The sequence below is a fragment of the Fusarium odoratissimum genome, assembly GCF_000260195.1.
Source record: "Fusarium odoratissimum NRRL 54006 unplaced genomic scaffold supercont1.6, whole genome shotgun sequence".
Classification (NCBI taxonomy): Eukaryota; Fungi; Ascomycota; class Sordariomycetes; order Hypocreales; family Nectriaceae; genus Fusarium; species Fusarium odoratissimum.
In genome coordinates, this window is record NW_022158692.1 from 1,472,411 (window position 1) to 1,499,369 (window position 26,959).

Below are 26,959 nucleotides of genomic sequence, written 5' to 3' on the forward strand. Positions count from 1 at the left end.
TGATCTATGATCACTAGCTTCTTGTCGGCTCAGCCGATGAACCCAAACCTAAAAACAAACTTAAAATCAGACTAGGCTCTAGGAATTCTCCGACCGCGTGCTGCCTTTCCAAGTAGAGCCAATCAATCGACTATTGCCCTGGCAAACAAAAATCAGAAGCGCTATTCTCAAGCTATTGATTGATGCAGCTATATAACTAATATCGGGCTACATACTCTGTTTTGGCACAACATGCCAGTCTAGGCACTAGACTACCTGTAGATTGAATCATCAATATACAGTCAGTACCGTGACTCAAAATAAACCTGCTCGTTGGCATCCCCTTTCACAGTTTCTCACGTCATATAACAGCATTGGCACAAACCCAATCAAGCTTTTATAAAGTGCCAAGCCTGCACATGCACAAGGAATTCACAAAATGCTTGGCAAAGCTTAGTTTTCTCCCCGTAGCTTAACTTAAACTTGGCCCTTGTGCAGCCTTCTCCATACATACTCTTGGCAAACTTGGCTCGTCTCGTCAATCAATCTTCTATCAAAACACAAACAACCGCAGCTATGGATATTTTCACATTACAGCAATAGTGAAACCATCAAAAAGCTATATACATATAAAAAGCATCTTATTTCGACTGAACTCCTGGGTATTCGGTCCCTTCTTGACCTCAAATGTAATAATGCACCCTCCTAAGCGCCAGAATGAAACCCACCAAACGCCAAGTATTGTCGAAAATGCATCTTCCCATTTGCCGTTTCCCATGCAACAGGTAAAACAATCGCTGAACTTTTTGCTCTCTTTCGTTTCTTCTTCCTCTTCCTCATGTCATGAATCGATGTTCTCGCTGGTTTCGTGCAGTACATTATTCCTCATCAGAGTCGGTTCCGTCCTGCTGTCCATCCCGATACTTCATCTCCAGTAACCACTTCTCATCAAAGTCGATACCTCTTCGAATCTTGGTTCCAGCCTTCCTCCAGACGGCACTTCCCAGGCCAATATCCGCGATAAATAGACGCCATTCTTCTTCGTGTCCGGCGTTGTTCATGTTCTGAGGGTCATCCTCATCGGGTGGTGTCACGGCTTCGAGCAAGCCTCGCTTGGGAGCACCCATTGCAATAACGTATCGAGGCTTCACAAATAGACGGCTACCATCTATCACTGCCACTTTGCCGGAAGTTGGGTCTATACCTGTTGGCAAATCGACCGATAGCACGAACGCTTCGTTTCGGTTCGCCCACTCCATCAACTCATACACAGCAGCCTGGTCGCCAGTTCGTAGTTCTTCAAACGATATGGTCAAGCCCAGAAGAGCATCGATGATGAGTGATACTGAGACAGGTGAGCCTGATGATGATGCTTTGCGCAAATGCTCGAACAGATCTGCCTTGCTGAGAATTTTACCACCAAAAGCTCGATAAAGTTGAATCTGTTGCCGCAGGTCTTCGAGCAAGTCTTTCTCGCGCTCAATACCCACTAAGCATACGAGCATGTTGACGTTTTTGTTCCGCAGATGGCGAGCAGCAGCAATAGCTCGGATACCCGATTTGTTATTTCCAGCCAGGATCACCACCACCGGACTCGTCAATGTAGCACTGGAGGAGGGATTCGCACCAGCAAGGCCGAACCGTACTTTGATAGCAGGATCTGAAAGGGCTATCAGAGTAACCTCAGCAATACCTCGGCCTCCATTCTCGGCCATAAGTTGTTCTGTTAAGCCGATCTCGTTCGCTGCTATGTTTTCGAGATTAAGCATCTGCAAGGCTGAAACAGTTTCAAGACGCTTATGCGAAGGGACAAGGTATAAGCCAGGCGGGTGACCTTGCTGTCTACTGTTAGTACTGCGAGATTCTGGTCGAGAGATCGACAACCGAGACAGGTGGCTTGCACGTACGCCAGAATTGACGCGGCTTAGCGGAAGGCCGCCAGATATTGCAACAGCACTCGCCTTGCGTGACTGTGATCTTCGTGAGGGACCCGATTTGCTATCAGCCCTCCTATTACCTTGACCACTCCGAACATCCCGTCCAGAAAGCCTCTCAGCCTCGTTCAGTCCATCATCTGCCTCACTATTCCAGAAGTCTGCATCTTTCTTAGTTGAGGACGGCAGGTCCAGTACATTTTCCGTGTAATGCAGGTTCTTTCCGCCAGCTGTGCCAGGCTTTGGTTTTCGATTGTGAGACACCAATCGGCTGGCATCGTCGATTTGATCCTCCTTCCTCATCTGATCAAAAATGGTACGCTTATCAAACTTTGCTAGGTTGTTTTCAAAATCGAACTCGCCCATCTCTTCTGTGACATCTTCGGATGCCCAGCCGTTATTGAGGATACCTTTGCGCCCCTTGGAGCTCTTTTTCAGAGAATGGAATGGTTGGAAAGATGATGTACTCTGCAGGATTGGTGTTTGCCTCCAACCCTTGCCTCTGCCACTGGCGGGTGAACCCTCAATAGCTTGACCATCATCCTCAGCACGCTGGCCCTTTCCTTGCTTGGACTGTCGAGAGCGTCGGTTGTTGTTGTTTTTCTTCTTGGAGGATCGCGGTGCCTGTCCTTCAATTGGCTGGCCATTGTCCATTTCTTGGACCGCTTCGTTGATGGCCAAATTACTGACAGAACCAGTCAGGTCGTGATCAGGGGTGGGTCTCCCCGGCGTTGAGACAGTGGCACTCATAGGAGCGACTTGTAGTTCAGCTCTTCCATCCTCCAATGGCGCTTTTGAGTCGGAGCCTGTCGGCGTTAATGCTGCTGGCGGTCTTCCCAGACTTAGGATCGCAGGGTCTACAAAAGCAGGTTGCGGTGGTGGTTGCGAAATGAAAGGCGCAGCGATGGATTCGGCTGGAGCAGGCGTATATGTCGCTGGCCTGTCGTTCTTGACTTCAGCAAGATCGGCGATGTTAGCGGCATGGACCTGCAAGTGAGGAAGCCATTGTTTGGTATCCGAGACGAACACTACAACTCAGGAATTAGCATCTTTCTTTGAAGTGTAGGGATAGAATTCTGTGTGTACCGTTAGTCAATGTTAAGCCGCTTCCTGCCTGGACATTGCCAACTGTCCCCGTCAATTCGCTCCCAGGGGGGTCCCTTAACACCACCCGCATATGCAAGCCGATGAACTGGGTTGCCATGTTTGGTAAGATTTCGCGATTTATAGGATTGGAAAAAAGTTGTATTCCTCGGCACAAATTATTGGATAGGGCAGATCGGCAAAGTCAAGATGTCATTAACGTCCTTCGACAAGGTTTTGAAGACCAATCCCCAGTCGCGCAGAGTCGAGACCCCGAGAGTTATATGTTACTTTGTTGAGTGAACAAGTACTGCTCTTGTTTCGAAGTAGAGGCGAGAGGACCGGGTGGTTGGGTTCGTCGACGGAGTGACTGATTACAGGCAAGTTTCGAAGCGGCGGGATGGGGCAAAACGAGGGGAGATCGAGACTTGGGGCCCGGCGACGAAATGGTGCGAGGTTCGAAAAGTGGCAGCTTCAAAGCTCGAACTCTCCGAATTCTATGCCGTATGCGATAAGGTATTGCTGCAGGCGTTTCGGCGAGTTTTCGTATTGCGATTTAATGTTGTGTGATGCGGGCTTGTTCTTGGTGGGAGAACTTCCATTTCAATATGGGGCAAGCTAGGGAAGTTCGCGTGGGAACAAAGTTGCCAATCTTGTTATCGATAAGGTGGCTCCCTCGGTGTGCGTCACAACTTACCTTACCTTTCAGCCTCGCTTGTTTGTGTTTACAACCGCGGTAAGCATCGCTTGATTGGATGACTTATCAATGAGATTGGTTCTCTTACCTTAGGTATGCTCAGACTCATGAGTAGACTTGTCTGTGCTGAACGCAAAAAGCCAATTGAGCAAATGTTTCGGCATTATTACTATGTAGGCCTGATGGTCACAGCAGATGCCATAATTAACAGAGCGGGTCATCATTTATATTATCATAACTTGGTGCATACAAGTCTCAATATCTACTGGGCCTTTGGTGTATCTATCCCGACCAAATTGCCCTTCTCAGACACCTTAACGCCTTTCCCATGGTTATCCGCATCTATCGAAACTACGCGTTTCGACTGATTCTTCCGTATCATACAATGGTATAGATAGATTGTAAGCTCTTTAGCATGTAAATGTAACCTTACCAGCTTGAAAACTCAGTATCCGATAGAAGCCATCGCCTCTTCCTCATCGTCTAAGTCTATCACCTGGTGGGCTGACTTCTTGGGCGCTGGTGCTTTCGAGGGCGCCGCTCCAACGCGATTGGAAACAAAACTAGTGATAGATTGAGCCTTGGGTTTTCCGAGTGCCTCCTCGGCACTGTAGAGTTTGTTGTAAAAGTCTATGACTCGAGGATGTGCCATGACCTTGGACTTTTGAAAGCCCAGAACCTGTAGGCCATCCTGTGTAGTCGCTCGACTGAGAGCAACATAAGCCTGGCCTTTTTCAAATACACGTCCAAGATTGACTTTGACACGTTCGAGAGTTTGACCTTGGGCCTTGTGAATTGACAATGCCCATGCCAGGATCAGGGGCAGCTGGGTTCGCTTGGCCTGGAGCTCGCCATTAGGCAATTCGACCTTCCATTCCTCAGGCTGGCAGAGGATCACGCGTGATGTGCCATCTGTTGCCATGAACTGTACCACCGGGAATTTGGTACCACTGGAACTTGAATCGGATTCGCGCTTGAATGTATTGAGTAGTTTCTTTCGAGCTTTGGCCATTCTCTCTTCTTCATCGAATTCATCAATTGGCTCCATGTCGAACGTCTTTTCGTCGGAGAATCCTATCACCTTGCCTAAAGATCCGTTCACAAGTGATTCATCAAGGTTCTTGATCAGCATTACTTGAGCGTTGATCTTCAAATCGATACTCTTGGGCGCCATCATGTTCGTCAGTAGTTTGTCACGAATATCTTCTTTGCCAGTATCTTGAGCCTCGTACCGCCTGATCGTACCAGGAAGATCTCTCAACCTTCTTTCATTTGACATCTCGACTTCGTTCCGGGTGGAAAACAGCTCTGCGGTTCCCAGTCCATCATTGAAATTGAGCGGTCGCTCAAGCTTTTTGAAGGCCCGAACAGTGTCTTCCGTTATGCGACCAAGGCGCATCTCGTTGAGCATGTTGGCGAATACTGGATCTCGCTGTCGGAAGACCTGCGTAAGTCCAATAGTGTGGTCTATGGAGGTAGTCCAGGTTGAAGCATCAAAGGCAAACTTGGTCTCCCGTTTTGCACCCTGTTCTGGGACTGGTGGAAGCTGGAAAAAGTCACCGGTGATAATGAGTTGAATGCCTCCCCACGGTCTCCCGTTGTTTCGAATCGTTCTTCCAATTTGAGACAATTTGTCAAACAAATCTCCGTCTACCATGGAAATCTCATCAATGACAAGGCATTTAGTTCTCAACCAGCGATTCTTTGCCTTGGGATTCCTTCGGATCTTCTTGACTAGTGTTGGGGCATCCTCCTTGCCAAGTCCAATACCAGAGAAGCTGTGAAGCGTAATGCCTCCGATATTGCATGCAGCAAGTCCCGTGGAGGCAGTAACCGCAACTCGTTCTGGGTCTTTGGCATACTTCTTCTTCAATTCCGTGATGATGGCTCGCATGAGGACAGATTTACCAGTTCCGGCCGCACCAGTGAAGAAGACACTCTGGTTCTTGTTCACTACCAAATCCAAGACGTGTCTCTGCTCTTCACTGAGCGATATGGCAAAATTACCCTTGGAATGCGAAGTGGTGACTTCTTGGACCTCATCCATGGAGAGATCGGTGCTGGTCGTTGGCTGCTCTTGCTGACGCTGAGTTCGGAATTGTTTCTTCTGTTCCTTGACAGCGCTGGCTGTGGGATTAAGAAAATCCTTCCGCTTGTTATTCGGTGTTTGGGCGACCTGGGGGTGAAAATCATCCTCATCTTCAGGTTCTTCCTGTTTGAAACTTTGAGGCAGTACGCGTTTCTTGGCTTTTTTAGGGACCGGAACATCAAAGTCATCTCGATCACCAGAAGAATCGCGCTTCATTGAGATATTGGCCATCGTTGAAGTGACAGATGTATTGCGGGACGGCGGTAGGAAATGTGAGGGTGGTGATGAAGACCAAGGTATAGCCTTGTCTGTCTGTGTCGAGGTTGGTGGTGGGGGCGGCATGCTCTCCTTGGTGATGCGCTTGGATGGAGTATTTGAAGGAAGTGGTGGTAGTGCTGAAGGGGCCTGGAAATCCAGATCTAGGTCGTCGTCGTCACAAAAGTCGTCTTCTGTAAAGAAGACCGCTGCTTGGGCCTTTGCGTGAGCTTCGGGTCCAGTGAGATCAACAACATCTGCTTGCCCGCCGAATGAGTTTGATCCTCCACAGAGAGAAGCCAGTGATCCAACGCCAACACCGTTTGGCGGTCGAGAATTGTTTGAGAGTTGGTTCATGTTAGAAGGTCGATTTTGAAGAGGTCTGGGGAATGGTGGCATGGTCCTCGCCGACACAGCAGGGGCGTTTGGCTTCTTTAGTTGTTGTCGAATATCGGCATTATGAGTACTTGGGCTGCTGGAAGGAAGAAACGATTGGCTTCTGGGCTGGCTCCTTTGGGGAGGAGGGCCGTTGGCCTCGTATTGGCTGTTTGCACGCTGTAACATTGCGTCGAGGTTTGGTGAATATATCGGACCAGCTGAGTGCACCTGAACTCGTTGCTGTTGCACAGCTTGTCGAAGAAGGAACGCCCGTGCCGGCGAGGAACGAAAAGGAAGGTGATTGATACCAACCTTCATAAAATATCGCGAGGTGGCGACAGCTGAAGGTTATGCAGGTAGGAAAACGAGGGAGGAGGGGAGAATGAAAAAAATGAGGCAGGAAGCTGCAAGGCTCAATTGGACGAAGACGAGATTATTGACGAAGTACCCCACGGTCCTGTCATATTAGGTAGGAGCAGATTGTGATTTACTGCAAGATACCTTAAGGACGCGTCTCGGCCCCGAACCTGGTCAGTCAGGTACGACGAATGAAGTCTTCACATGAGTACGGTATCTGCCCGACGCGTTCCAGGCGCGACACCCCTCACTTAACGCACTACCGGCATTCGCTTAGTCACGTGGTCTATAATTGCCGTTCCTGCATACAACTCAAGTTTTATGTTAAAACCAAGGCATAATGAACCATATGCACAATTTTAATTATTAGCACTGAAAATGTTTGACATTATAATATTCATGTTTTGCTCCAAGATAAGTGTGATTTCGAATTATCAACTCAGCTTCATCCGTTTGAAACGATAAAAACGCCATTCCCAAACCTCAGCGTCATATAATCCATTCCATATGTCAGTAAAAAGAACTGATCCTATTCAAACATTACGTAAAAGCACAGTAATTGCATCAAAGAAGACTGCCGACTCATGCTGTCAGTCTCGTCGGTCACTGTATCTCCTATAAGCCTCACGATCTTCATGATGCTGCCGTGAATAACGTGGCTCCCTGTGGCTCATATACTCTCGAGCCCGTCGATCACTCCAGCGAGGTTCAGGGTCAACGTACTTGTAGTCGTCGGGCCTTCGATCTTCTCGCCTCTCCTTAAATTCACGGCGCCGTCGAAGATCCTCTTCAAGATGCTTGAAGCGATCATTGTCTCTTCGAACGTCACGCTCACGATGGCCGTCATCTAATCTTGCTCGCTCAAGCGGCTTGTCGGTGCGACTAGGTCTGATATCATAAGAATCATCTCGTCGGGGCGCAGTGCCGCGCACATGACGGACGCTAAGTCTTGCTGCCTGGATAATTCGTGGCGGCTCTCCTTTCCATGGCTGTTCTCGGGGAGAATGATATTCGCCTCCAGGCGAGCAACTTTCGTCACGGCAGCGACGGCCGGGGGAATTGAAACGCACATGCTGCCGATCAGAATGTCGAGAGGAGCGGTCATTAGCCATATATTCGGCATCCTTTCTGAGGTTGCGAGGATCCTGGATGATGATGTTTTCGTGATGATCGGAAGGCATACGCTTCGGGTTCGGGCTACGCCCTCGACCCCGTTGCGGGCTGCTACCGGAACCAATGGACGACGGCCTTGTGTCCTCGCTTTCATCTTCTGACCACTCGTCACCGTCACCATCAGATGGCGAGGAACTTCGGCCTGAGCTATGATAAACCTTGACTTTTTCTTCAATATTGAACCCTGGCTCTGGCGCCGTTTTCTTTGGTGAGCGATTGCCTGCCTCAAATGGAGTCTTGGGTGCACCGGGACCTGATGATGGCATCTGTGGAGGAGCCTTCGCCCCTGGCAATGGCCCATGTGGTGGTCGGTCGATGGGGATATTGATCGCTGGTAGTCTTGAGGGTGGTCGAGCTGGAACTTGTCCTTGTGCTGGTGCTGGTGCTGGTGCTGGTGCTACGACACCTGCATTATGAGGGACCGCATTTCCTGGCTCTCCAGGTGGCATGCCACTTTGCTGTGCGTTGTTGAACGGACCTTGTCGAGGGGAGTGGGCTTGGGGCATACGAGGAACGTTTTGTTCCCCCATAGGAGGCCTGAGTTGACCGTTCAATCTTGGATCAGTCGCTGGAGGAGGCGCTGGTCTGACAGGGGCTGCAACAGCAGGAGCAGCAGTAGGAGGAGGGGGCACAAATCCTTGGGGAAGGGTAACAGAGGGTAACCCTCCCATTCGTGGTTGGGCAGGTGTTTGTTGGATTTGCCTTGGCTGTCTCATCGATCCATGTGTATCGAGAGTTCTGGAGCTATGCCGACCACCGGCGGGCATCCTCTGGAAATATGCATTGATTGCCACTCTCTCGAGCCTAGGAGATTTGCTCCGCTTCGAGTGGCTTCTATGCTTTCTGGAGCTTCGTACACTTCTGTCATCCCGGTGTCTGGGATCATCTGCCGCCCGCCATTCTGATTCGATCTGGGCCAACTTGTAGTAGAACCGGAAGTCACGGTCCTCTTTGGTCAGATCAGCTTGAGCCCTGTCGAGCTGGAGCTGGATAGTCTCGTTCTTGTCTTGCTTCTTCTTTGAGACAGATCTTGTGGTTTTATCTAAGTGCTCGATCCTCTCCTTGATCCTTGATTGGGACATATTCTTGTCTGTACGAGTGATGGTCTCCCAGTCATATTCTGTATCCCGTGCCTTGCCACCACTGGAGGCACCAGGGGTCTTTTCGAGGCGGAGAGCTCTGTACATAGGAGGCTCCCCGCTTCGGGCATTCTTGATCTCAGCAGGATCTTGCCGCCGCAGATACATGGGAGGGTCGGGAGGATGGCTATAGGGCCGGGTGTTGGCAGGCATGAATGCAGGAAGTCCTGCGGGGGCTCCGTTCTGCTGGGGCATTGAAGGTCGTGTTTGGGGAGCTTGAGTATGATGCATTGGTGCTGGGATATTTTGAGGCATAGCCCCGACAGGAGGAAAACCAGCCATAGTGTGATTGGTATTTGTCAGGTGAATGGGGAATTCCAATTCTGGGATTGATACGATTGAGAGGAAGAATAGGGCTATGATATATACGACTGGAGATGGAGAGCTTGGGTGGGCGCAGCTTGGGGGCGATTCGAAAGCTCCTGCGTCCAAAGACTTGTGCAAAATAAAAAGTGAGGCTGGCGAGATAGCAAAGGGATGCGTCCTAGTAAGAAGATGGGGGGGCGGATGGAAGGTTGAAGACCAAGGAAGGGCGCAGTACAGCCTTGCTGAGGCAGGTGTGTCAAGCAGTTGGAGAAAGCTTTCTTTGCTTGTAAAGATGAGGAAATGAATAACTGTTTGTTCGAGCTGAATTGGGAGTGTCTCTGGATCTCCGTGGGTAACTCACAGGGCGAGTGAGGGTCTATTTGAGCCTGAATATCCATTGCTCAAGATAAGTACGTATTGGCATTGGTTGCTTGATCTGGTATCCCGACACAGTACGGCAGTGATGAATACTCTTGATGATGAAAGTCGGGTTTGTGTTACTGAGAAACTGAAGGTTGTTGTTAAAGGCGAACCATACATTGGTTGTTCTGCGCTCGAGTTGGCGGTTCGCCCGTTAACCTCCACCAACAGCACAACCGCCTGGCGCAAGTCAACTACGCACATTGATTGCGATATCATGAATAAGCCTACAATAGGACTCTCAGCCGAAGTGAACTAGGTAATCGGCAAATGCATTCCTTGCCGACCTCTGCTGAGATACGGCATCGTTCGCCTGGTCGATGCGGCCAGACTGACTTGCATCAGGCAATCGGCAGAATCCAACGACTCAAGATAGTCCTTTCAACCGGCGCCTCCATTATGTGTTACCGCATGTTGTCTCGATATGGCGACCGACGATGGACGATGAGGCAAGTTGCCGAGAGGCTGGCCTGAGACGATTTGTGACCCGACACCGACAGCCCGTTCTGTCAGCGCCCAGATATGCAGGAATACGATCGCCGTTTCTAAGATACAGCATCCCGTGCTAGCTATGATATGCTATTCACTATGACTAAGTGTCTGGGTGTGTTACTCTGCGGCCCTCGGTCGCCCGGTGAGAGTTTAACACGATGATCTGGAGATCTTTTACGCTGCGTAACCATTTGTTCGAGTTCAAAGAGGCCCTGCATTGCTGTGCTGTTGAATCAGATAATTGCCTCGGATACACCATGGCTGGACTAAAAAAATCACCACGAACTCGTTGGGTGTTGATGTCGTTCGATATGTCCGAAGCTTGTGCTACTGAGGACGAGAGGACAGACACAGACGCAGCGCATCGCCACAATCGAGATGTGTAGTCTATCGTGGAATTAGGCCTTGTCCGCCATGGCACGAAAGTCAGACCGACAGGTCCGGGTTGGACATATCGAGGAATCGGTGAAACAAGTTGAGACTTGCACTAAGGAATAGCTTCACGGGAAGGTCGGGTATGCAAGTGATTGCAGAGAATGTACAGTAGTGAGCTGAATGATGTGCATATTTGGTTGATATGGTCATTGATTACCATCTCTCGCAAGGCAGACAGAGAGTCGTGCTAAAGTGCGGATTACGGTTCTAGATACGACGCTTCGTCTGTTGGCTCGCCAAGTCAGCGGCAGTTAGGATTAACATGGTTGAAAATGCGAATAAAGTGAGACTGAAGCATAATGACTCAATCAACCTTGATTGCCTTGGAAGTGAGAGTGTCCAGAGTGCAGATGGTGGTAACGCAATCCATTTACACCGCGTCACGGCCCATCCCATCTTATGCACGATATAGTCAGCAGCTTGTTCGAAAAGCGCCCTAGTTCTGTTGCAGCTCTATGTGAGTATGTCGAACATATTATGATGCGGAGGTAGAATGACCCAGTCTAGAGGTGCATGTGCGGCGCAGGCTGTTGATGATGGATGGCCTCTATGAGTTTCTATACGTCGAGATGGAATGCGACAACAAAATGAGGCGAAAGTGAACATGTTTCATGTTTTAGTCGTTATGAATTGTGTATAAATTCTGAGACATGAATACGGGTTTTATCAGTCTTGATCCGAGACAGCAAAGCACAGCACAGCATAGCATAGCACGGCACGGCAACACATAATACAGTTGGCGATAGTACAAAGGCGTGTCTACCGCGTGGCCGTGTGACCTGTCAAGAGGTTTCAATATATCAATTCTTCCCGACGGCGATACAAACGTGGATGATCAGGCAACTGGCCGCCTGTCAACTGAGGTTACACTGAGACATGCCCGAGTTCCATGAGAATTCAACTCAGAACGGGCGTGTCTGTTATATCTTCTGTGACGGAATACTCGAGGCGCTTCTCCTTCACACCCTCAATTCATGTCTGCTAACTCTGGCCGGGCGCCCGAACATGGCTGCCTTGTGGATGCCTCGTGAGGGGTCGATTACTTTGCTTTTTCTTTTTTCTTGGTCTGAGGGCGACCGACTACTCTTTTTGTTAATCCGAGTGCAAGTCTTGGTTATTGGTTTACGCCAGCGACATTCGTCAATGGCCGACAACATCATTTGCCTTCAGAATGCATCCCTAGGAATCAGAGCATCAGTACACGTACATCATCCAAGATCTCCGTACCCTTGTTGGTCATTCCAGAAGGTGACTAGTCGGTAGAGATTCAGGCAATGCCGGCATATTGTCTCAAACACGCCTGATGTAAAGCACCAAGATCTTGAGTGGTACAATGTCTTCCCAATGTCCCATGGGGCCACTACGCCTGCAATTACTATATGTTTGTCTGGAGGCCGAAATAAATACCAAAACTTGTTGTCTCCAGAGCATTGTATGACTGGTGACATGCCAGGAGAATGCTGTGTCAAGTCTAGACTCCCCTTCTTATTCCTTTCAATGCCGTCGGTGAGTCTCAGGGTGGCCTTTTCAACCTTCTGCCTCACAATTGCCTTGTCGTTCTCCTTCGAGGCCGAATTCGTCAGCCCAACAGAACGCGTTGGTCCTGTCTTCTTCCCAAGAAGCCACGAATACCACTTCCATGACTCTGTTTCTATTTCCAATCTGTTTTTCCAGTTTTAAAAGCGCACCTGTTGCTCTTCCGAGGCGTTGGTGCCGTGGATCGATGAGGCACCTCTAACGAGTTGCTCAAGTCAGCAACTGAGAGAGCACGTCTGTTCAGAGCAGGGGAAAAGATCGAAAGAATTTCGAGTATTCTCGTCTTATTGCAGAATAATAAATCTAGAAATACCAGAAATCCTCTATATCGCGATTGCGATACATCCATCAGTGTTGATCCTCTTATGTAACTCGTCTGTTTCAAAGAGCACAGCTCATTGTGCCAGTAAAGATTCGTCATAATAGATTCGCACTGGTAAACCATACTTGCTCTTCGATTTTCACTTCCCCGCCATCCATAGCAATCTGCTGGGATTGATGATAGTCCTGTTCCTCCTCTCCCACCATGTTAAGATATCAAATAGCCTTCAGATCTGGCAACGGCACGGAACAATGCAGCATCGTCATGTTGTCCAGGGCCCTTGAAGCCCCTTGGCTCTGAATATTGACAAATATACGGGCTCATACAGAGACGCAGGTCATTGCATGTCAGGCTACAAGTTCCATCGTGACTTGGAGCTTGTAAGGAGATGCATTGTGGTTATCATTCTCGACCTCCTAGGGTATTCAAAGGCAGGTTTTAATTTCTCAAGCCGTATTGAGAAACCCAGCATTATACCTCCACCGCAATCACTTAGTTCGTTTTTGCTTTAAAGGTGTTAAAACACTGACAGTTCAAACTTATCCTACTCGTAGTCCCTGCCACTGGCTGTTGACTCAGTGAAGAAATCGGTTCTGGAATTTACTACTCTCGCAAGACTTTCTTAATTGATATTGCTGTTACAGTTGTAATTTTAAGCTTTAATTCTGCCCCTAGTTGACTTTGATCCTGCAAAAATGCTATAGATATAGGCATATTTCCATCTCAAGATTTCTTTACAATTAGAGAGTCTATATACCCAACCCATTGACGTTTTTCCACGTCTGGAAACCAAAGCTGTCTCATATGAAAATCACTTAAGCTCAGAGTAGTTTGAAGAAGCTTGGGAGAACTGGTGAAGCTCGCAAACAGTAAGGATATCACTTCAGCCCTCTAGGCACCCACGCCCCATCAACCCCAACGCACCATTCCCACCAATCATCGGCTTCTTGCAGACATGAACCACCTGATTATATATCAAAGTAGTTGTCTACTCATTCAGCGAAGTAGCTCAGTCAGTTAACAATATGTTACTCAACTATTACTTACCTTGCCGCCTATGGTCCCCCCTTGCTTCGTTTCTTTTTGTTCGATGTTCGATTCCCGGCTTCCGTCGTTTGCTCCGAGGTGGAGTCATATTCTGATATAAAAATCAAATTCATTGGTATAGGTACATACATGTCTGTGTCGTTGTAGCATGTAGTTGCCTTGTACCTATAAACCCTTCTACTGCCGTCTTCAGCGTTGAGCCTGATAGCCTTGCCTCACCAATCTCCATTACTATCCAAGCCTTATGCCAGATACACGTAGGAATTGCCCTCTCTTTCGATGTAATCCTTCTCAATAAGACTGCATCTAGCGTTAGCCACCTCCAGACAGTATCATTAACGTATTGTATCACATACCTTTCGATCTCCTTCTTAATCGCCGCCGGCTCAACACTACCTCTTTTCTTCGTCAGGTTGATAACCTCTGCCACTAGGTCACTGTGACCCATGCTCTTGCGACTTTTCATTATTCTAACGATGGCTGCCTGTGTCTCAAAGCGTCGGTCCTGAGCGATCCTTTCATGTGTAGCCTTGTTCTCCTCCTTTGTCTCCTTCAGCTGGATCTGATTAATCTTGACTCTGTACTTGGGATCCGTAAACGTTTTGTTAAAAGTAAACGTATCAGTGGGCTTGACATCACGGCCTTTCGGGTGCTTGGTTAGCACTCGCGCTTTGCCGCAAGCGAGCGACTGAAGTGTGCGATCAAGATCACCGCCTGAAAGACCGGTTCCCGTAGCGATCTGTTCATATGCCAAGAATCCATCAGCCGGCACGCTGTTGAACATCATCAGAACCACAGCCTGGTATGCAGATACAAGAAGCTCCTTCGGCCCCTTGGCGAAGATGCCCTTGAGGGAGCAGTGAGCTAATGAGTGCTTCCACGTCAAGGCTCGTCCTGTATGCTTATTCTTGTAATACTTGTCAAACCTCTCGATCTGCGTAGCAACCTCATCCGGCAGGTTGAGACGAACATCCGGGTAAGTTGGCCATGCAGCAGCGGACAAAATCATGACGGAAAGATCCAGAGGATTCTTGCGCTCAGCACTGCCTTGACACCATTGCTTGAAAGACTCCATTTCATCCTTGGCGAGTTCCTGATCCTTGAACATCTGTTCCAGATTATGTGTAAAATTCGCACCGCACTCTCCTCGAAGCTTTGTTAACATGTTGCGCTCAGCATCTTGGCTGGCACTTCGTCCCATGAGCAATCTCCGAGCCAAGTCTTTCTTGTAAAATGCCTCGAAGGCGTCCTTGCCCTCGATGAAGCGGAACAGCTCGAGCGCCTGATCAAGCTGTCTATCAAGCTCAGCATCTTCATCACCAGTGCTGGCTTGACCTTCCTTCTCAGCTGTCGCTCGATCTTTCACATCTGACAGAAGCTCTTTAGGTAGTGACTTCAAGCCACCTCGCAGAAGCATGTCGATATATTTGGCGATCATCTCGCCGATTTTGGATGTTCCCGTGTCCCAGCAAGAGGCAGCTTTGCGGTCGTTCATGAACTTCCCAAAAGAATCCCTCATGCCCCAAAGGAAGTCTTCGTCCTTATGAAAAGCATCTCGAATCATCAAGTCGAGTGATCGACGGAGTTCTAATAAGCGCAAAACCATTTGGTCACCCTTGTCTTTGTCGCTGATGATTGCCGAACCCGTTGACCGAATGTAGTCGCCCCATGGATCCTTCATCTTCTTTTGGATCCCTGATAACCGAAGCAAGTCATACAAAGCCTTCATTGACTCAACTTCTCTATCAGCCAGCAGCTTCGCCAGGTTGCCACCGTTGAGAAGCTTTTCTGAGTAGTTGGTGATGAGATGGGTGTGCGCAGAGTCCATAAGTTGCTTCTCTGTCGTACTATCGAGGTTGAATTGGATGCAGCGATAGTCTTCCTTTTTCAGTAACTTCTCGCAAACCAAAATGTAGTCCTTGAGACTTGATGTGCTCCAAGCTTCGCCAAATTCTTTGAAGTATCTCTCAGACTGCTCTAAAAAGTAGGGCTCAAAGTGCTTGATATAGACCTCCAAAACATAAAGCATCATGATAGAATCTTTCAGTAATGCAGGTTCGATTTGGTCGATGCCTCTTCGATCGTTCTCAACCAAATCGCAAACACCTGCGATTAGCTTCACGCCGACGGAGGTTTTATAGGCTTGAGTCTGGGATGGGAATGCCATCTTTCTGAACTGCTGGATCGCCATATCGTTTATAGATGCAAGATTCTTCTGTAGTAAATATGTTCGGTCGAGGTAGCTGAATGTTGATCTGATCAATATCTGCAAGTAATTCTTAGCATCTCAAACCCATATAGAAACATCCAGCCTACTGTTTGTGTGTTCCAAGTCTTCCATTCCGCTAGTGCGCTCTTCACAGTATCGAGGTTCGAAGCATGTCCATTCTTCTGGATTCTAGGTAGCACAATCCGCTGCAAGTGTACATCAATTCTCTCTTTGAGCATTTGGTACACCTTCGCGGGATCCCCCTTTCGACAGACATCCTCAACACCCCTGTACAGCCTTTCTAAGGGGACATCAGGTGTCCGTCCCGCAAAGACAGCCTCTAGGGAATCCTCGAGCTCCTTCTCCGTCCGTTTATAGTACTCCGCGACCTGGGTATCTCGACTCGTGGGCGCTCGCAGGTTCTTGATAACAAGCTTCTTGGAACCAGCATAAGGCTTGAACGCAGAAGGTGGCTGCGTTAGGTCGATGGTCTCGGGGAGCTTGCCCCGCGCTTTGGCGGTGGTCATTTCGAAGCGCGCTCGCTTGGAGGCGCCAAGGGGAGGTGATGCTGAGGACGATGAGTCTAGCCGCGGCCTTCGCCGGGAGGGAGATGTTGTTTCGGACGCCAACGGTTGCATGGAGTGAACCCAGGCGATATATCAAGAAAAGAACGAGGCCTGGAACAACCGTTCGAAGAGCTGTCGCGCAGGCCTCGGTTTCTCGGACTGTCCGGTGTTTGGTTGCGGTATTCAATCGTGAGCAGACGTAGGCGGGAAGTGTATTATCAGAATATTTCTTGATTAGAATCAAACGAAAATGAACTATCGAAAAAGCGTCAAGGCAATACTCTTGGGGATGATGGCAAGTCTGAATAATATATGAGGTGGGTATGTTGATTGAAGGTGCTTGTGTCCATGATAAGATAAGAAACTGGAGCTACCGCCATCTATCTCCGGCTTAAAGAGCGTCATCGGTTTGTATGACAAAAACAATGCAACAACTTGCGTGCTATACATGATTTTACAAGACAAGAATGTAATCGCAATCTTCGAAAGGACACAAGATTGGCATTCTAGCTCCATCGAAGCCTTCTCTGAATCAAGTTCAACTCTCCGAGCTCTTCTTATTAATTCAGTATAAGTGCTTACTTAGTGTAATCATTGGGTATCAGCAACTCCCGACTTACATCTACGTTTTGATAGCTTGGACTTCCCCGAGTGCTAGCAAGCATTTATGAAATCATTCTTCATTGGTCCCCGTATCCTCAAATGTACACTGATAACATTGAAATGCAATTGACGTCCTGAGCTGGCTTGAGCTATATGTGATATACCTACATTCGCTGTGCCGTCTATTATGATTCAGTCCTCAGTATGTCGCTAACTACATGGTAGGTGTTACATTTCTCTCTGCCTCAAGTAGGCTACTACCAAACATCTTAAGCATATGCTGCCCAGCCTAGGAAAAGGGTTTGTTAGTTGTGGACTCAAGTTGGTGACATCTTATTAGCTTACCAGAATACAACACTGCCAAATTTCGCTCATCGGTGGCTTGGTTGATCAACTTGTTTACTGTTGCAGTCACACTCAACGTTTTCGAAAGCTTCTTCCTCACAATCTCTAAAGCTCGGTCAGCTTCAGATGGTTCATTGACGTGACCTGCAGCCTTTTTGCCCTTCTTCGTCTCTGCCTCGCTTTGTTCATCGTCCATTGGGGTTTCGTCGTTGTGTCTCGCCTTTTGAAGTTTGGCAAGTCGAAGTGGTGAGATCGACCACGTATACAATGGATCAAACCGTAACACATCCAAGATTGTCATGATCGAGTACTGCTCCTCTCTTAGAGCATCTAGCGTAAACTCGCAGCATCTCCGGAAGACGCCTTCTGTCTTGGTGATCCCCATCCCATCCACAATGTCTCTTGTCAGTCTGAAGGGGACCAACTCCGGTACTGGCAGAATACGACCAGCCTCAAATGCAACACCCAAGTCAATGTGGACAACTTCCCCTGTCTTGTGGTCCAAGAGAATGTTGTGCCCATGTCGGTCTCCTAAACCAAGAACGTGTCCCAGCATCGATATAGCCGCAGTGCTTCTGGTGTACGCTAGTCTTTTTAGGAACCATTCATCTGGATCCATGAAGTGTTCCATAAAGAAGTATCTCATGACTGGATGGAATTTCTCCGTGACCTTGCGATAGGTGCTGATTCGAGTTTCTACCGTCCGACTTTGGACCCCAAATATTTCCTTACGACATTGGGAGCCCTTCAAGTCTCTTGGGTAATATCTTTCATGGGCGGGCATCAAGAACTCGTGAAGTGGGATCGTATTGGGGACGAATTCAATCAAGCCTGAAGATGCAGTGAGTGGCAATACCTTGTATGTCCTGATTCCTAGGCTGCGCTGCTGAGTCGTCCTATGAAGCTTCAGCAGAGACGATACGGCCGAAAAGACCTGTTCCATGATAGCATCCTGTCGCAAGTCGTCATGTCCTCCTTTGACAAGCTGTTTGCAGCGCACGCCATCGCTTCCAATGGCAGTAATGATTTTGGGAGCACTGACGCCTGAAGCAATGGTCATGGTGGGCTCTAATTTGGAGATGATCGGGACCTTTGAGTAATCTTTTGTATGGGAGAGTTCGATGTGCATAGTTGGAGATGGAATCCGGTATTTTATCAAGCAGTTAATGAGGTTGTGCCCGGGCGAAGACTCTTTGAGCGGGATCTTCGCACCCGACTTGTACCTATTCGGGTTCCGGTCCATGGCAAGAGCGTGATAGTATTTGCTTGTCTTGTCGATCGAGAGCCAAATGTTGGCAACAGATTGCGTCTCGGCAAGGCGTTTCGCAACACGATCTGTTGCTCTGACACGTAGAACAGCTACGTCATCCTTCTGCTGCGCTTTTGCCTTGGTTCCAGACCAGATCTGATACATCCCGTGATAAGGATGGTCTACACAGATTTTGTAGACCAGCTCCAACAGTAATTTCTGGAATGAGGTGTCCTGGTCTTGCAGTCGGGATGTCAATTGATTGGTGAGACCAGCAAATTTTCTTGTTGGCACGTCAGACAAATGTCGCATAACCGCCTTGTTAGTAGTCTCCTCTTCTGATCGCTCCAGCCAAAGAGCCGTGAAACGAAGGGCGTCATTATTGTGTTCATCAGAGGCAATAAGAGATAGGAGGTAGTTCTCGAGACTCAGCCGAACGAATTCACTGCGAGTCTGCTCGACTCGCCGCAGTTCCTGCTCATCAAGATCCAGCCATTGCTTCTCCTTGTTCAAGACATGTGAATATCTGGTTTTCAGCTGAGTATCCTTTGTACCGCTGACTAGGGTTTTCAGTTCTGACACTTCATCGCCCTTGGCCTTCTTTAGACTTTGAAGTCTTTTCAGGTCTTCCAGGCCATCTGGGTCCTGCAGTTGTTGATCACAGAACATGGCAAACTGATGGAATACAGCACCTGCTTGCCGGCCTTGGCCTTTGCCTTTGAGCTCCTTGAGTGCAGGTTCCAGGTAGTTTTTCTGAATGTCATGTGGCTCTTCAAGGCGAGCGACAGAAACCTGATACCCAATCTTCGAAAGCAAGTCAGATCGGCTGACTGGCAGAGTTTGCTTTTTGAGGGAAGCATCTCTATCGATGCCTTGGAGCATACGGATGGATGTGCTCATCTGACCATAATCCCAGAGAGAATTAGCTGTCTCGATGTTGACCGCTGCGTCAACATGAATGTCTAAGGCGGCGCATGTTGGGATGAGCTTGGTGAGCCCAGTGGATATTCTGAGGCTCTCTTGTGTCGCTTGGTGATAACGATAGATCTGAGATGCGGTGATCATTGCTTCTACCTCCATATGCCGTGCAGCAGCCGCGGAAAGCTTGATATTTGTTCGAAGGGTATTCTGCTGACTGACCATGCTCATCGTAGACCCACGGCAAGACAAGATCTGGCTGACACTACCGTACCTAATGATGATTAGTAGCATGCTCTACGAATAATAACGGATACTCACAGTCCGCTCCGCATCCAATCGCTTCGAGTTTTGAATTTTTCGATGAGACCATCCATCTCTGCAGTGTCAGAAACCCCTATAACGTCATCAAGTTCTGTTAAGGATGCCAAAGCTCCAAGTCGTTTTCTCAATGAAGTTGCGTTCAGGTCGAGGGCGGCCAAGCTTCTCATCGTGCGACTGAAGCCCTCATGCACAGCTGTTCGGACATTCGCAATATCGGCTGCCTGAGAAATACTTTGATACGCTTTGTATACTGTGACCGCGTGATGATCACTTGAGGGAGCAGGAAGGTTCCAAATCCCTAATTTCCTAGCAGTATTGAAAGTGTCCTCGAGAGCAGCTGGGGATGACTCAATGTTTTGTTGTGTCTGAAGAAGTGAGTTCGAGAGTCCTGACAACCCAAGTGTACCCAGGGCTCTGACTAAAGCTTGTTCGTCTGACTGAGCCATTGGATCTCCGTAAAATATATGGTTGTCGTACATGGCGCCTCGAAATGCAAGACTTCTGGGACCATCATTCTCATATTCTACCCGAGCGACAACCTTAGAAAGGCTGGGTTCTTCGGGTAGCCCATAGTATGCATCTGGATCATCGATGTTCTCAAAGATCGTAAGGAGAGTGTCGCTCATATCCACCTCCTTTGCTGCCGAGGACCTTCTTGAGGACCGCGAGGTTTCAGGAGTAACATACTCAGCGAAAAGCAAAGCGGTCTTATACATGCCGCATCGCGACGCCGTTGATGCAACCATCGCGGAATCCACCTCGAGCCAATACGATCGGTCAGCTATTGAAGATTCTTTGGGGTACTGCTGTGTCCTGAGATACAGAAGCATGTTGATGAGTAGCTTTAGATTTTCTTTGGCTGTAGGATCAGTGCATTTCAGCCAGCCCTTGATCGCCACAGAAAATGGACGCTTGGGGGAGTGTTGCTGGTTTATCGGAAAGTAGAGCGCAAGATGAGCAACGAAGGGAAACGCGCTCTCCGCAAAGTGCTCAACTCTGGCGAGAATAGGGGCCAGGACTGAGAGAATGATTGACTCTGGAACACATTGGGCAAGGTGTGCGCTCAGGCTCGGGAGCCATTCTTTCGAAGTGATTTCCACAGACCACACGTCCTGCTGATCTGGTGAAGAAGGAGGAGCAACAGGGGCTTTGTCAGACGGGGGAGATCTGTGCGAGCCCCATTGGGAAGTTATTAAAAGAGACTCTGTTAGACTCTTCTGACAAGCTACAGTTAGTGGTTCATCCTCAAGTATAGCGGCATCTGAGACAATGGATCGTAGAGCAGCTTCGGCAAGACCAGCAGTAACAGAATCGGGATTTGAGGTGAGGTCCTGAAGCAGGTAAAGTATTCCCATCTCTGAGCCATTTGATCCTGGAGCTATTTGTTGGTAGCGAGTAAGATGTGATTCGCGTAGAATATTGACTGGAATCTCTCCGGAAGCCGAAAAGGCTCGCCCAACAACTCGTCCTGCCCATGCTAGATACTCTTCGCTCAGATTTTCTGCATCGCAGCTCTTCCATACAGCCGTAGAATGCTTTACAGCATCATGGTCAGATTCGATGATGTCGTCCTTGATTGAGGCAGGAATGCTAAAGTCGCCACAAAGAAGACCGAGAGCTAGCTGCCGAGAAGAATCGTTGAGAAGCTGGTGATCTGCACCACCGTCGTCCAAGATATCCAGCAATAGTTTGCTCTCCGCAGTGCCTCTTTCAGCATTTCCAGAAGATCGAATGCGAGCAGCAGACTGTGTTATGGACTTGAAGGCACTTCTTTGCGAAAGATCCTTAAACATTGGCGAGTCATACTCCTCGAGGTACTTGCTGAACCATCCATGGAACTTTTCTGCTTTGCTCATAGTTGCTTTGAACTGACTCTCCTGGGTAGTGCTCGACTGACTTGATTCCAGGAAGACTCGGAGCGACGCGAGGGTCGACAGGGCATAACCAGCGAGAAATGATGGTACGTTGCTGAGATGCTTGGCACCTTGACCCAGGAGATACTGGCTAATTCCAAGTGCATCATCTGCACATTCCGAGTCCGTGATAAACTTACGGGTTGCGTTCAGGAGCATTTCCAGGGGATAAGAGTCCCAAGCGACTGGCCCAGCAAGGGAAATTAAGACTCGAACCTTTCGAAGAACAGAGCATGCATGCAGGGGACCTAAAGCCGGATGCACCGTATTGAGAAGCTTTCGAGCGATCGAGACAACCACAGGTGGCGTCCATAGGTCGTTAAATTGGAACTCCGTGTTTTGGCAGAGCCTGTGAAGTTCATGGATGAGATATTTAGCCTTGAACATTGGCTGTTGGTTCGCTGGCAGCTCAGCAGGTGAATGAGAAATGGCTTTCACGGCACCCATGATCTCGCCAGCGTAGTCAAGCTTGTACCTGGCAAACACCCTCTCTAGAGAATTTTCTTGGTCGATGAGGTCAAAGAAGAGGGCCGCTATATCAACAAGGTTGATATAAATAGAGTCCATATACACTTGACTTCCGAGCAACTTTTTGATATGTGCCTCGCCTCGCTCCTTGTCCTCGCCCCCATTGGAGTCACCAAAGATCATGCTATATGCAATGGCGGTAGTGAAATTTTGACGAACGAGGTCGCTTTCAGCATTTCCTAGGTTGTGGCACACCTCTGCAAATGCCTCGTCTTGTCCTCTCATTAATGTCAAGCCAATGGCTTCGGACTGGGCTGACTTGAGGAGATCTTCGAGTGTCGCGAAGCCAAAGATGGAGAACGGGATATCCTCAATCGGATCACGTTCCAACCAGGTATACAAGAGTTGGCGGGAGAACAGGCGGAACAAGGCTTTTGGTGATTCCAATTTCAGCGTGTTTGACACATTGATCAAGCATCGAGTTGCATAATGAGTTGAGTCCAATATCTTTCCTGGAGTTTCAAAAATGTGATATGTGCATCTCCGAAGCAATGTCGACCATCGGCAGGCGAGATTTGACAAGACTAGCAAGCGGAATGCGATGCCAGTAGTATCGAGAGGGTTGGTTGGTAAACTGTCCAGCACATCCACAAAAACTTCATCGTGAAGCTTGAGAACAAAAAGATCGAAAACGCTAGCGATCTTCCGGGAGATGGCGAATTTGACCAACATCGGACCTTTCTTCAGGATGTAAAGTAAACATGTTCGAGGCGAATCAAGGCCTTGATCTTTGCCATACTCTGTGTTGGTTCGGAGCAGGGTAAACAATAATCGAACCATAGATGTTTGGGCCCTTGGCGAGAATATGTTTGATGTGAGACAGACCTTGATGAAGTGATAATAAAGATCACCCACTCGGTCTGAAAGATGTCGTTTATCGTTCAGCCAAATGGGGTGAAGCCCATCAATCACTCCAATACAGGTGCTTAACACAACTTCGGCACACTGATAATCAGGCTGACCAATATACTCCCCAAGTCTTTCGATGATAGCAAGCGCGTTGTCTGGGGTAACAACGAGATCAGAGGTAAAAATGTCTAATAGCAAGTTTTGACACATGAGTAAATCATCGTCCGGCAAGTTGATGAGATGTTCCACGTAGATATCAGGGATGAGGCCCATCTGCCCAATGTCGTCATTTATTATAGACAAGAAATGCAGCCGCGTCCTCGTTTCTGTATAGAAAGCCTGCGTATCTAACTTCATCTGAATGTTGAAACGTGGGACTACCATTGGCGCATGAATCGAACTTGCTCTGCTACTTTGTGAGTCAAAGTCCTCGTCAATGTCCATTAGGTCGATGCTGTTGTCATGATGCGTCTGGTCCTTTTGTTCTCCAAGTGAGCTCCACATTTGAGAGAAGAATTGCAGAAGGCCAGGGTTGTTTGTAAGAGCCCTGTTGAGGCTTGTCGTATTTAAATCAGGCATAATGGGCCGGACGGCTCGCAGGATTGAATCGACAAACGCATTGGGCTCAACGGACGTCAAGGCGGAGTTCATTCCTTTCTCTAGAATTTCTTTGAGAGTTGACTCAACAGACGAGGACTGAGTCGAGTTGATATCGCCAAATAATGGTAGCAACAATGTGCCCGCCAAACAGGCCGATACAAGACTTTGGAAGCGATCAAAAGAGATTTGTATACCGCCTTCATTCATCTTCTTTGTCCACGACGTACAAAGCTCCATCAGTTCACCCAACTTAGGGTAAAAGAGTTCGAGGGTGAGTTTCTGGGAAGCATAACGTGTGTTGGCATCCGCCAATGGTGGTGAGTTTGTGGGCTTTGAAAAGCTGCAACTCCCGGCTGTTGAGGGATTGTTAGATGCATCTTCCGATAGGAGTATGTACCGTATGAAGGACTCAATCTCTTTGAATGAACCCCAGGTCTCTGTCAATGGGCCTCCTGGAGCTGCCGGGTGGGAGGTCAACTCCAGAGTCGTTGTTCCGCAGCATGTTCGAATGAGGTTCACCAAGTGAATTGGCTGAACGTGCAAGGAGTTATAGGATGCGAAAGCAGATTCATCTATGGGGCGTTAAAATGTATTTGAGTTCAGGACAACAAACTCACTTGGGTTCCATCTTAAAAATACCCATCGAATGATATGATGACATGTACTTTGGCTTGCGCTCGGGACTTTCGCGTTCCGTAGATTAAGAACATGGAACATCATGCTGATAGAGGCATCACTCAAGGTGCTAGGTCCACTGACATCGGCAGTTGTAACCATGTTGTTAATGTCCTGCGAAATGGTGTGATAAGGGAGGACATCTGCTTCAAGGAGCTGGTGTAGAAGCACAGCGGCCGCTCGGCTCGTTCCTGGCAGACTGACAGATCGTATGGCGAACCGCCAGAGCTGATGCCACATGTCCACCTGATCATGGCAGCCTTTCGAGTAAGCAATACAGCTGATGATGTTAGCAATATGTCCTGTCGGGATAGTGCCCAGCGAACGGGTGATCTTACCTTGCAGAAGCAATGAGGGCCCAAGAAGCTGTAACCGGGTTCTTGTCATTCGCCAATGATATCAAATCTGGCAATAAGTCGAGAAGTTCTTCAGGGCTTAATGAATTATGAGCTAAAAGAAATGGGATCAACTGCAGGGCAGTCCTGCAGATTGAGACATCGACAGCCTTCAACTTGAGCCGGATGCGACTCGAATTATCTTGACGAGTTCGCTGTCTTTTGCGCGGTTGCTCATCTTGTTCGCCATTATCATCTCCCTGTCTTTTCAGACGAGGCAGTGCCATGATGCCTTCGAGGAAGGCCAGGTTTTGGACGATAGCCCAATGTCCCTCGCCATAAACATTATGTGGCCGGAGGCCAAAAACATCCAGTTGTAGGCCATATGTGGGTAACGAGGATAAGGCAAATGTGATGTCGCTCATTTGGAGGCGGAATGCTTCACCACGCCTTGAGTATTCAGACCAGATGTTCTCTACCAAATCTTCCAAGTCCAAGCGTATGGTTTCATCCGACGACCTGAGAGCCAAGTGCTCTATGTGAAGGTGTGTCAAGAGTATACTTCTAGAAATCTCTATTCTTAACGCGCGGATGACTTCATCCTGAGATACTTTCTCTGATCTCCACCAGTAGCTCATGAGCGGCACCAGTGTTCGCACCAGAGAGCTGGCGTGCTCCAAATCATCAGCATGAGTAGCAGAGAAAATAGCATTGATGATGGCGAATGCCACAGTCTGCAAAGAGCCAAGACTGACTTGCTTGAGGCTCAAGACTCTGAGAACTACTGGCGTGATATCCTTGAACTGCCGAAGTAGGGGTGCATTCCCGCCAACAACAAGATAGTACAGTCCTTCTAAGACATCTTTCAGTAAGCCACCCTCACCAGGGGCAGCTCGTCTCTGACTTTGGGTGGATGGAGTTGATCGTCCGCCAGATCGACCATATCCTGCTGATCCTGGAGCTGGTGATGATCGAACCAAAGCCGGAGACGCTCGGGCCAATGCGAGGGTCGAAACATCTCCTTCGTTAGGAAGCAAGAACTGAGCAACACTGAGGAAGAACCCAACACAGAGTTCCCATGGATGGCCTTCCTTCCTGGCGAGAATCTCTACGTGAGCCGGCCTGGAAAGCACCTCGGTCAAAGCTTTGATGTAGTCCTGGAGTAAAGGAGGCACAAAATCGTCATTAGGCCCCGGAAGAACTTGAGTGATGTGGTCCACGATGGCGAGAAGTGTCTTTCGTCCAATCTTTGGGTTACCACGTCCCACTGTCATGCGTACGGCATCAGCACATTTTGATAGCCGAGAGGTCGTGGCATTTATTGTTGTTTGAGATTTCTTCTTGTCATAGAAAATAGGTTTCTCCCGAAGGACAAAACTGAAAATAGCTTCAAATATCTCATGGTAACTCTTGTCACCGAGGTCGGAGCTTGTACTTGTTAGAGAGGTCGAAAGGGGGTTGCTCTGTGCTTACAGATTTGTAGCTCGATTCCGTGGATTAAGAAGATGCGCCAGTTCTAAGATGAATGTAAGCTCTCCGAGTCTAGAAATACCAAAGGCAGATATACCGTCTACAGCTTTTTCTCTATCTCTGACTGAGCCGGCCTTCACATCACCTAGAATCGGCCATGTCAGTAGTTGCAACCATTAAGAAAGCATCAGTATCCATAGGTTACGAACGCGCTAGATTCATAACATTAAATCCATGAGACGAAGCCATAATGAGCGGGAGTAAATATGACCGCCACAAAGACTTCTTCCTCCTTCATTGAAATATCAAATCGTCATCGGAGCTAAAGACGAGGTGAAGTATACAGGTGGTGCACAAATCCGCCAGAAAGCGCGACTGAAGATTGTGCCTGCTGTACGTATTATGCAGATATCCGATGGTCTAAGCTCGTTTGCTCGACAACCAAGGGACAGTGGAGGCCAGTAATGTTTGAAGTTCTGAGTACCTTGGGTACTTATGAATAGAACAAGGAGAAGAAAACCACGGGATAAATTGAAGTAGCGAATGACTATTGGGAGAAGAATCGTAAAAAAGTTGCAAACGGGAGCGCTTCTTTGGATGGGTAATAAGCTGCAGCTACAGAAAATAGGCACCCCTCAACATCATACCCATGGATGCTTTATACCGACCTACCTTGGCTAGAGTGTCATGGTTCAGAAATGCTCTATGCTTATCCATAGCTGTTAATTTGATT

At 48.4% G+C, this 26,959-nt stretch overlaps 5 protein-coding genes across 7 annotated transcripts; 1 reads left to right on the forward strand and 4 right to left on the reverse strand.

Annotated features, from left to right (window-relative positions):
• Positions 1 to 241: 241 nt before the first annotated feature.
• Positions 242 to 3,646, reverse strand: FOIG_05152 (uncharacterized protein). 2 transcript variants are annotated; one of them, XM_031203635.1, is made up of 3 exons: positions 3,000 to 3,646; positions 1,887 to 2,941; positions 421 to 1,817 (listed from the first exon to the last, which is right to left on the reverse strand). In XM_031203635.1, the coding sequence occupies exons 1-3, from the start codon at positions 3,115 to 3,117 to the stop codon at positions 858 to 860; spliced, it is 2,133 nt and encodes a 710-aa protein (XP_031067214.1). In that variant the 5' UTR covers positions 3,118 to 3,646; the 3' UTR covers positions 421 to 857. The 2 variants fall into 2 exon arrangements, with proteins under 2 accessions (XP_031067213.1, XP_031067214.1); XM_031203634.1 differs by having other exon boundaries at positions 242 to 2,941.
• Positions 3,647 to 7,117: 3,471 nt separating this feature from the next.
• On the reverse strand, positions 7,118 to 9,722 carry FOIG_05153 (uncharacterized protein). Its single transcript, XM_031203636.1, has one exon. The coding sequence runs from the start codon at positions 9,364 to 9,366 to the stop codon at positions 7,363 to 7,365; it is 2,004 nt and encodes a 667-aa protein (XP_031067215.1). The 5' UTR covers positions 9,367 to 9,722; the 3' UTR covers positions 7,118 to 7,362.
• A 1,986-nt stretch (positions 9,723 to 11,708) lies between these two features.
• FOIG_05154 (uncharacterized protein) lies at positions 11,709 to 13,134 on the forward strand. The gene has a single exon (XM_031203637.1). It carries the CDS (start codon positions 12,082 to 12,084, stop codon positions 12,415 to 12,417), a length of 336 nt encoding a protein of 111 aa, XP_031067216.1. The 5' UTR covers positions 11,709 to 12,081; the 3' UTR covers positions 12,418 to 13,134.
• Positions 13,135 to 13,205: 71 nt separating this feature from the next.
• On the reverse strand, positions 13,206 to 16,810 carry FOIG_05155 (uncharacterized protein). 2 transcript variants are annotated; one of them, XM_031203638.1, is made up of 3 exons: positions 15,959 to 16,810; positions 13,999 to 15,908; positions 13,206 to 13,942 (listed from the first exon to the last, which is right to left on the reverse strand). In XM_031203638.1, the coding sequence occupies exons 1-3, from the start codon at positions 16,487 to 16,489 to the stop codon at positions 13,885 to 13,887; spliced, it is 2,499 nt and encodes an 832-aa protein (XP_031067217.1). In that variant the 5' UTR covers positions 16,490 to 16,810; the 3' UTR covers positions 13,206 to 13,884. The 2 variants fall into 2 exon arrangements, with proteins under 2 accessions (XP_031067217.1, XP_031067218.1); XM_031203639.1 differs by having other exon boundaries at positions 13,999 to 16,810.
• Positions 16,811 to 17,093: 283 nt separating this feature from the next.
• On the reverse strand, positions 17,094 to 26,653 carry FOIG_05156 (serine/threonine-protein kinase TEL1). The gene is made up of 8 exons (XM_031203640.1): positions 26,436 to 26,653; positions 26,324 to 26,371; positions 26,230 to 26,272; positions 24,760 to 26,184; positions 24,364 to 24,701; positions 19,854 to 24,318; positions 17,366 to 19,806; positions 17,094 to 17,309 (listed from the first exon to the last, which is right to left on the reverse strand). Exons 1-8 carry the CDS (start codon positions 26,473 to 26,475, stop codon positions 17,290 to 17,292), a joined length of 8,820 nt encoding a protein of 2,939 aa, XP_031067219.1. The 5' UTR covers positions 26,476 to 26,653; the 3' UTR covers positions 17,094 to 17,289.
• Between the last annotated feature and the right edge of the window lie 306 nt (positions 26,654 to 26,959).

What these genes read in the sequence shown, in the direction of transcription:
- FOIG_05153 (XM_031203636.1), bottom strand. Translation starts at nt 9,366, where the DNA reads ATGGCTGGTTTTCCTCCTGTCGGGGCTATGCCTCAAAATATCCCAGCA.
- FOIG_05154 (XM_031203637.1), top strand. Translation starts at nt 12,082, where the DNA reads ATGTCCCATGGGGCCACTACGCCTGCAATTACTATATGTTTGTCTGGA.
- FOIG_05156 (XM_031203640.1), bottom strand. Translation starts at nt 26,475, where the DNA reads ATGGCTTCGTCTCATGGATTTAATGTTATGAATCTAGCGC. An exon ending in TAGAGAAAAAGCTGTAGACG is followed by an intron (nt 26,273 to 26,323) that starts GTATATCTGCCT and finishes CATTCATCTTAG; the next exon opens with AACTGGCGCATCTTCTTAAT. An exon ending in GATTGGATGCGGAGCGGACT is followed by an intron (nt 19,807 to 19,853) that starts GTGAGTATCCGT and finishes AATCATCATTAG; the next exon opens with GTACGGTAGTGTCAGCCAGA.
- FOIG_05155 (XM_031203638.1), bottom strand. Translation starts at nt 16,489, where the DNA reads ATGCAACCGTTGGCGTCCGAAACAACATCTCCCTCCCGGCGAAGGCCG. An exon ending in AGACTTGGAACACACAAACA is followed by an intron (nt 15,909 to 15,958) that starts GTAGGCTGGATG and finishes AATTACTTGCAG; the next exon opens with ATATTGATCAGATCAACATT. An exon ending in ATTAAGAAGGAGATCGAAAG is followed by an intron (nt 13,943 to 13,998) that starts GTATGTGATACA and finishes CGCTAGATGCAG; the next exon opens with TCTTATTGAGAAGGATTACA.
- FOIG_05152 (XM_031203634.1), bottom strand. Translation starts at nt 3,117, where the DNA reads ATGGCAACCCAGTTCATCGGCTTGCATATGCGGGTGGTGTTAAGGGAC. An exon ending in CGGCTTAACATTGACTAACG is followed by an intron (nt 2,942 to 2,999) that starts GTACACACAGAA and finishes CCTGAGTTGTAG; the next exon opens with TGTTCGTCTCGGATACCAAA.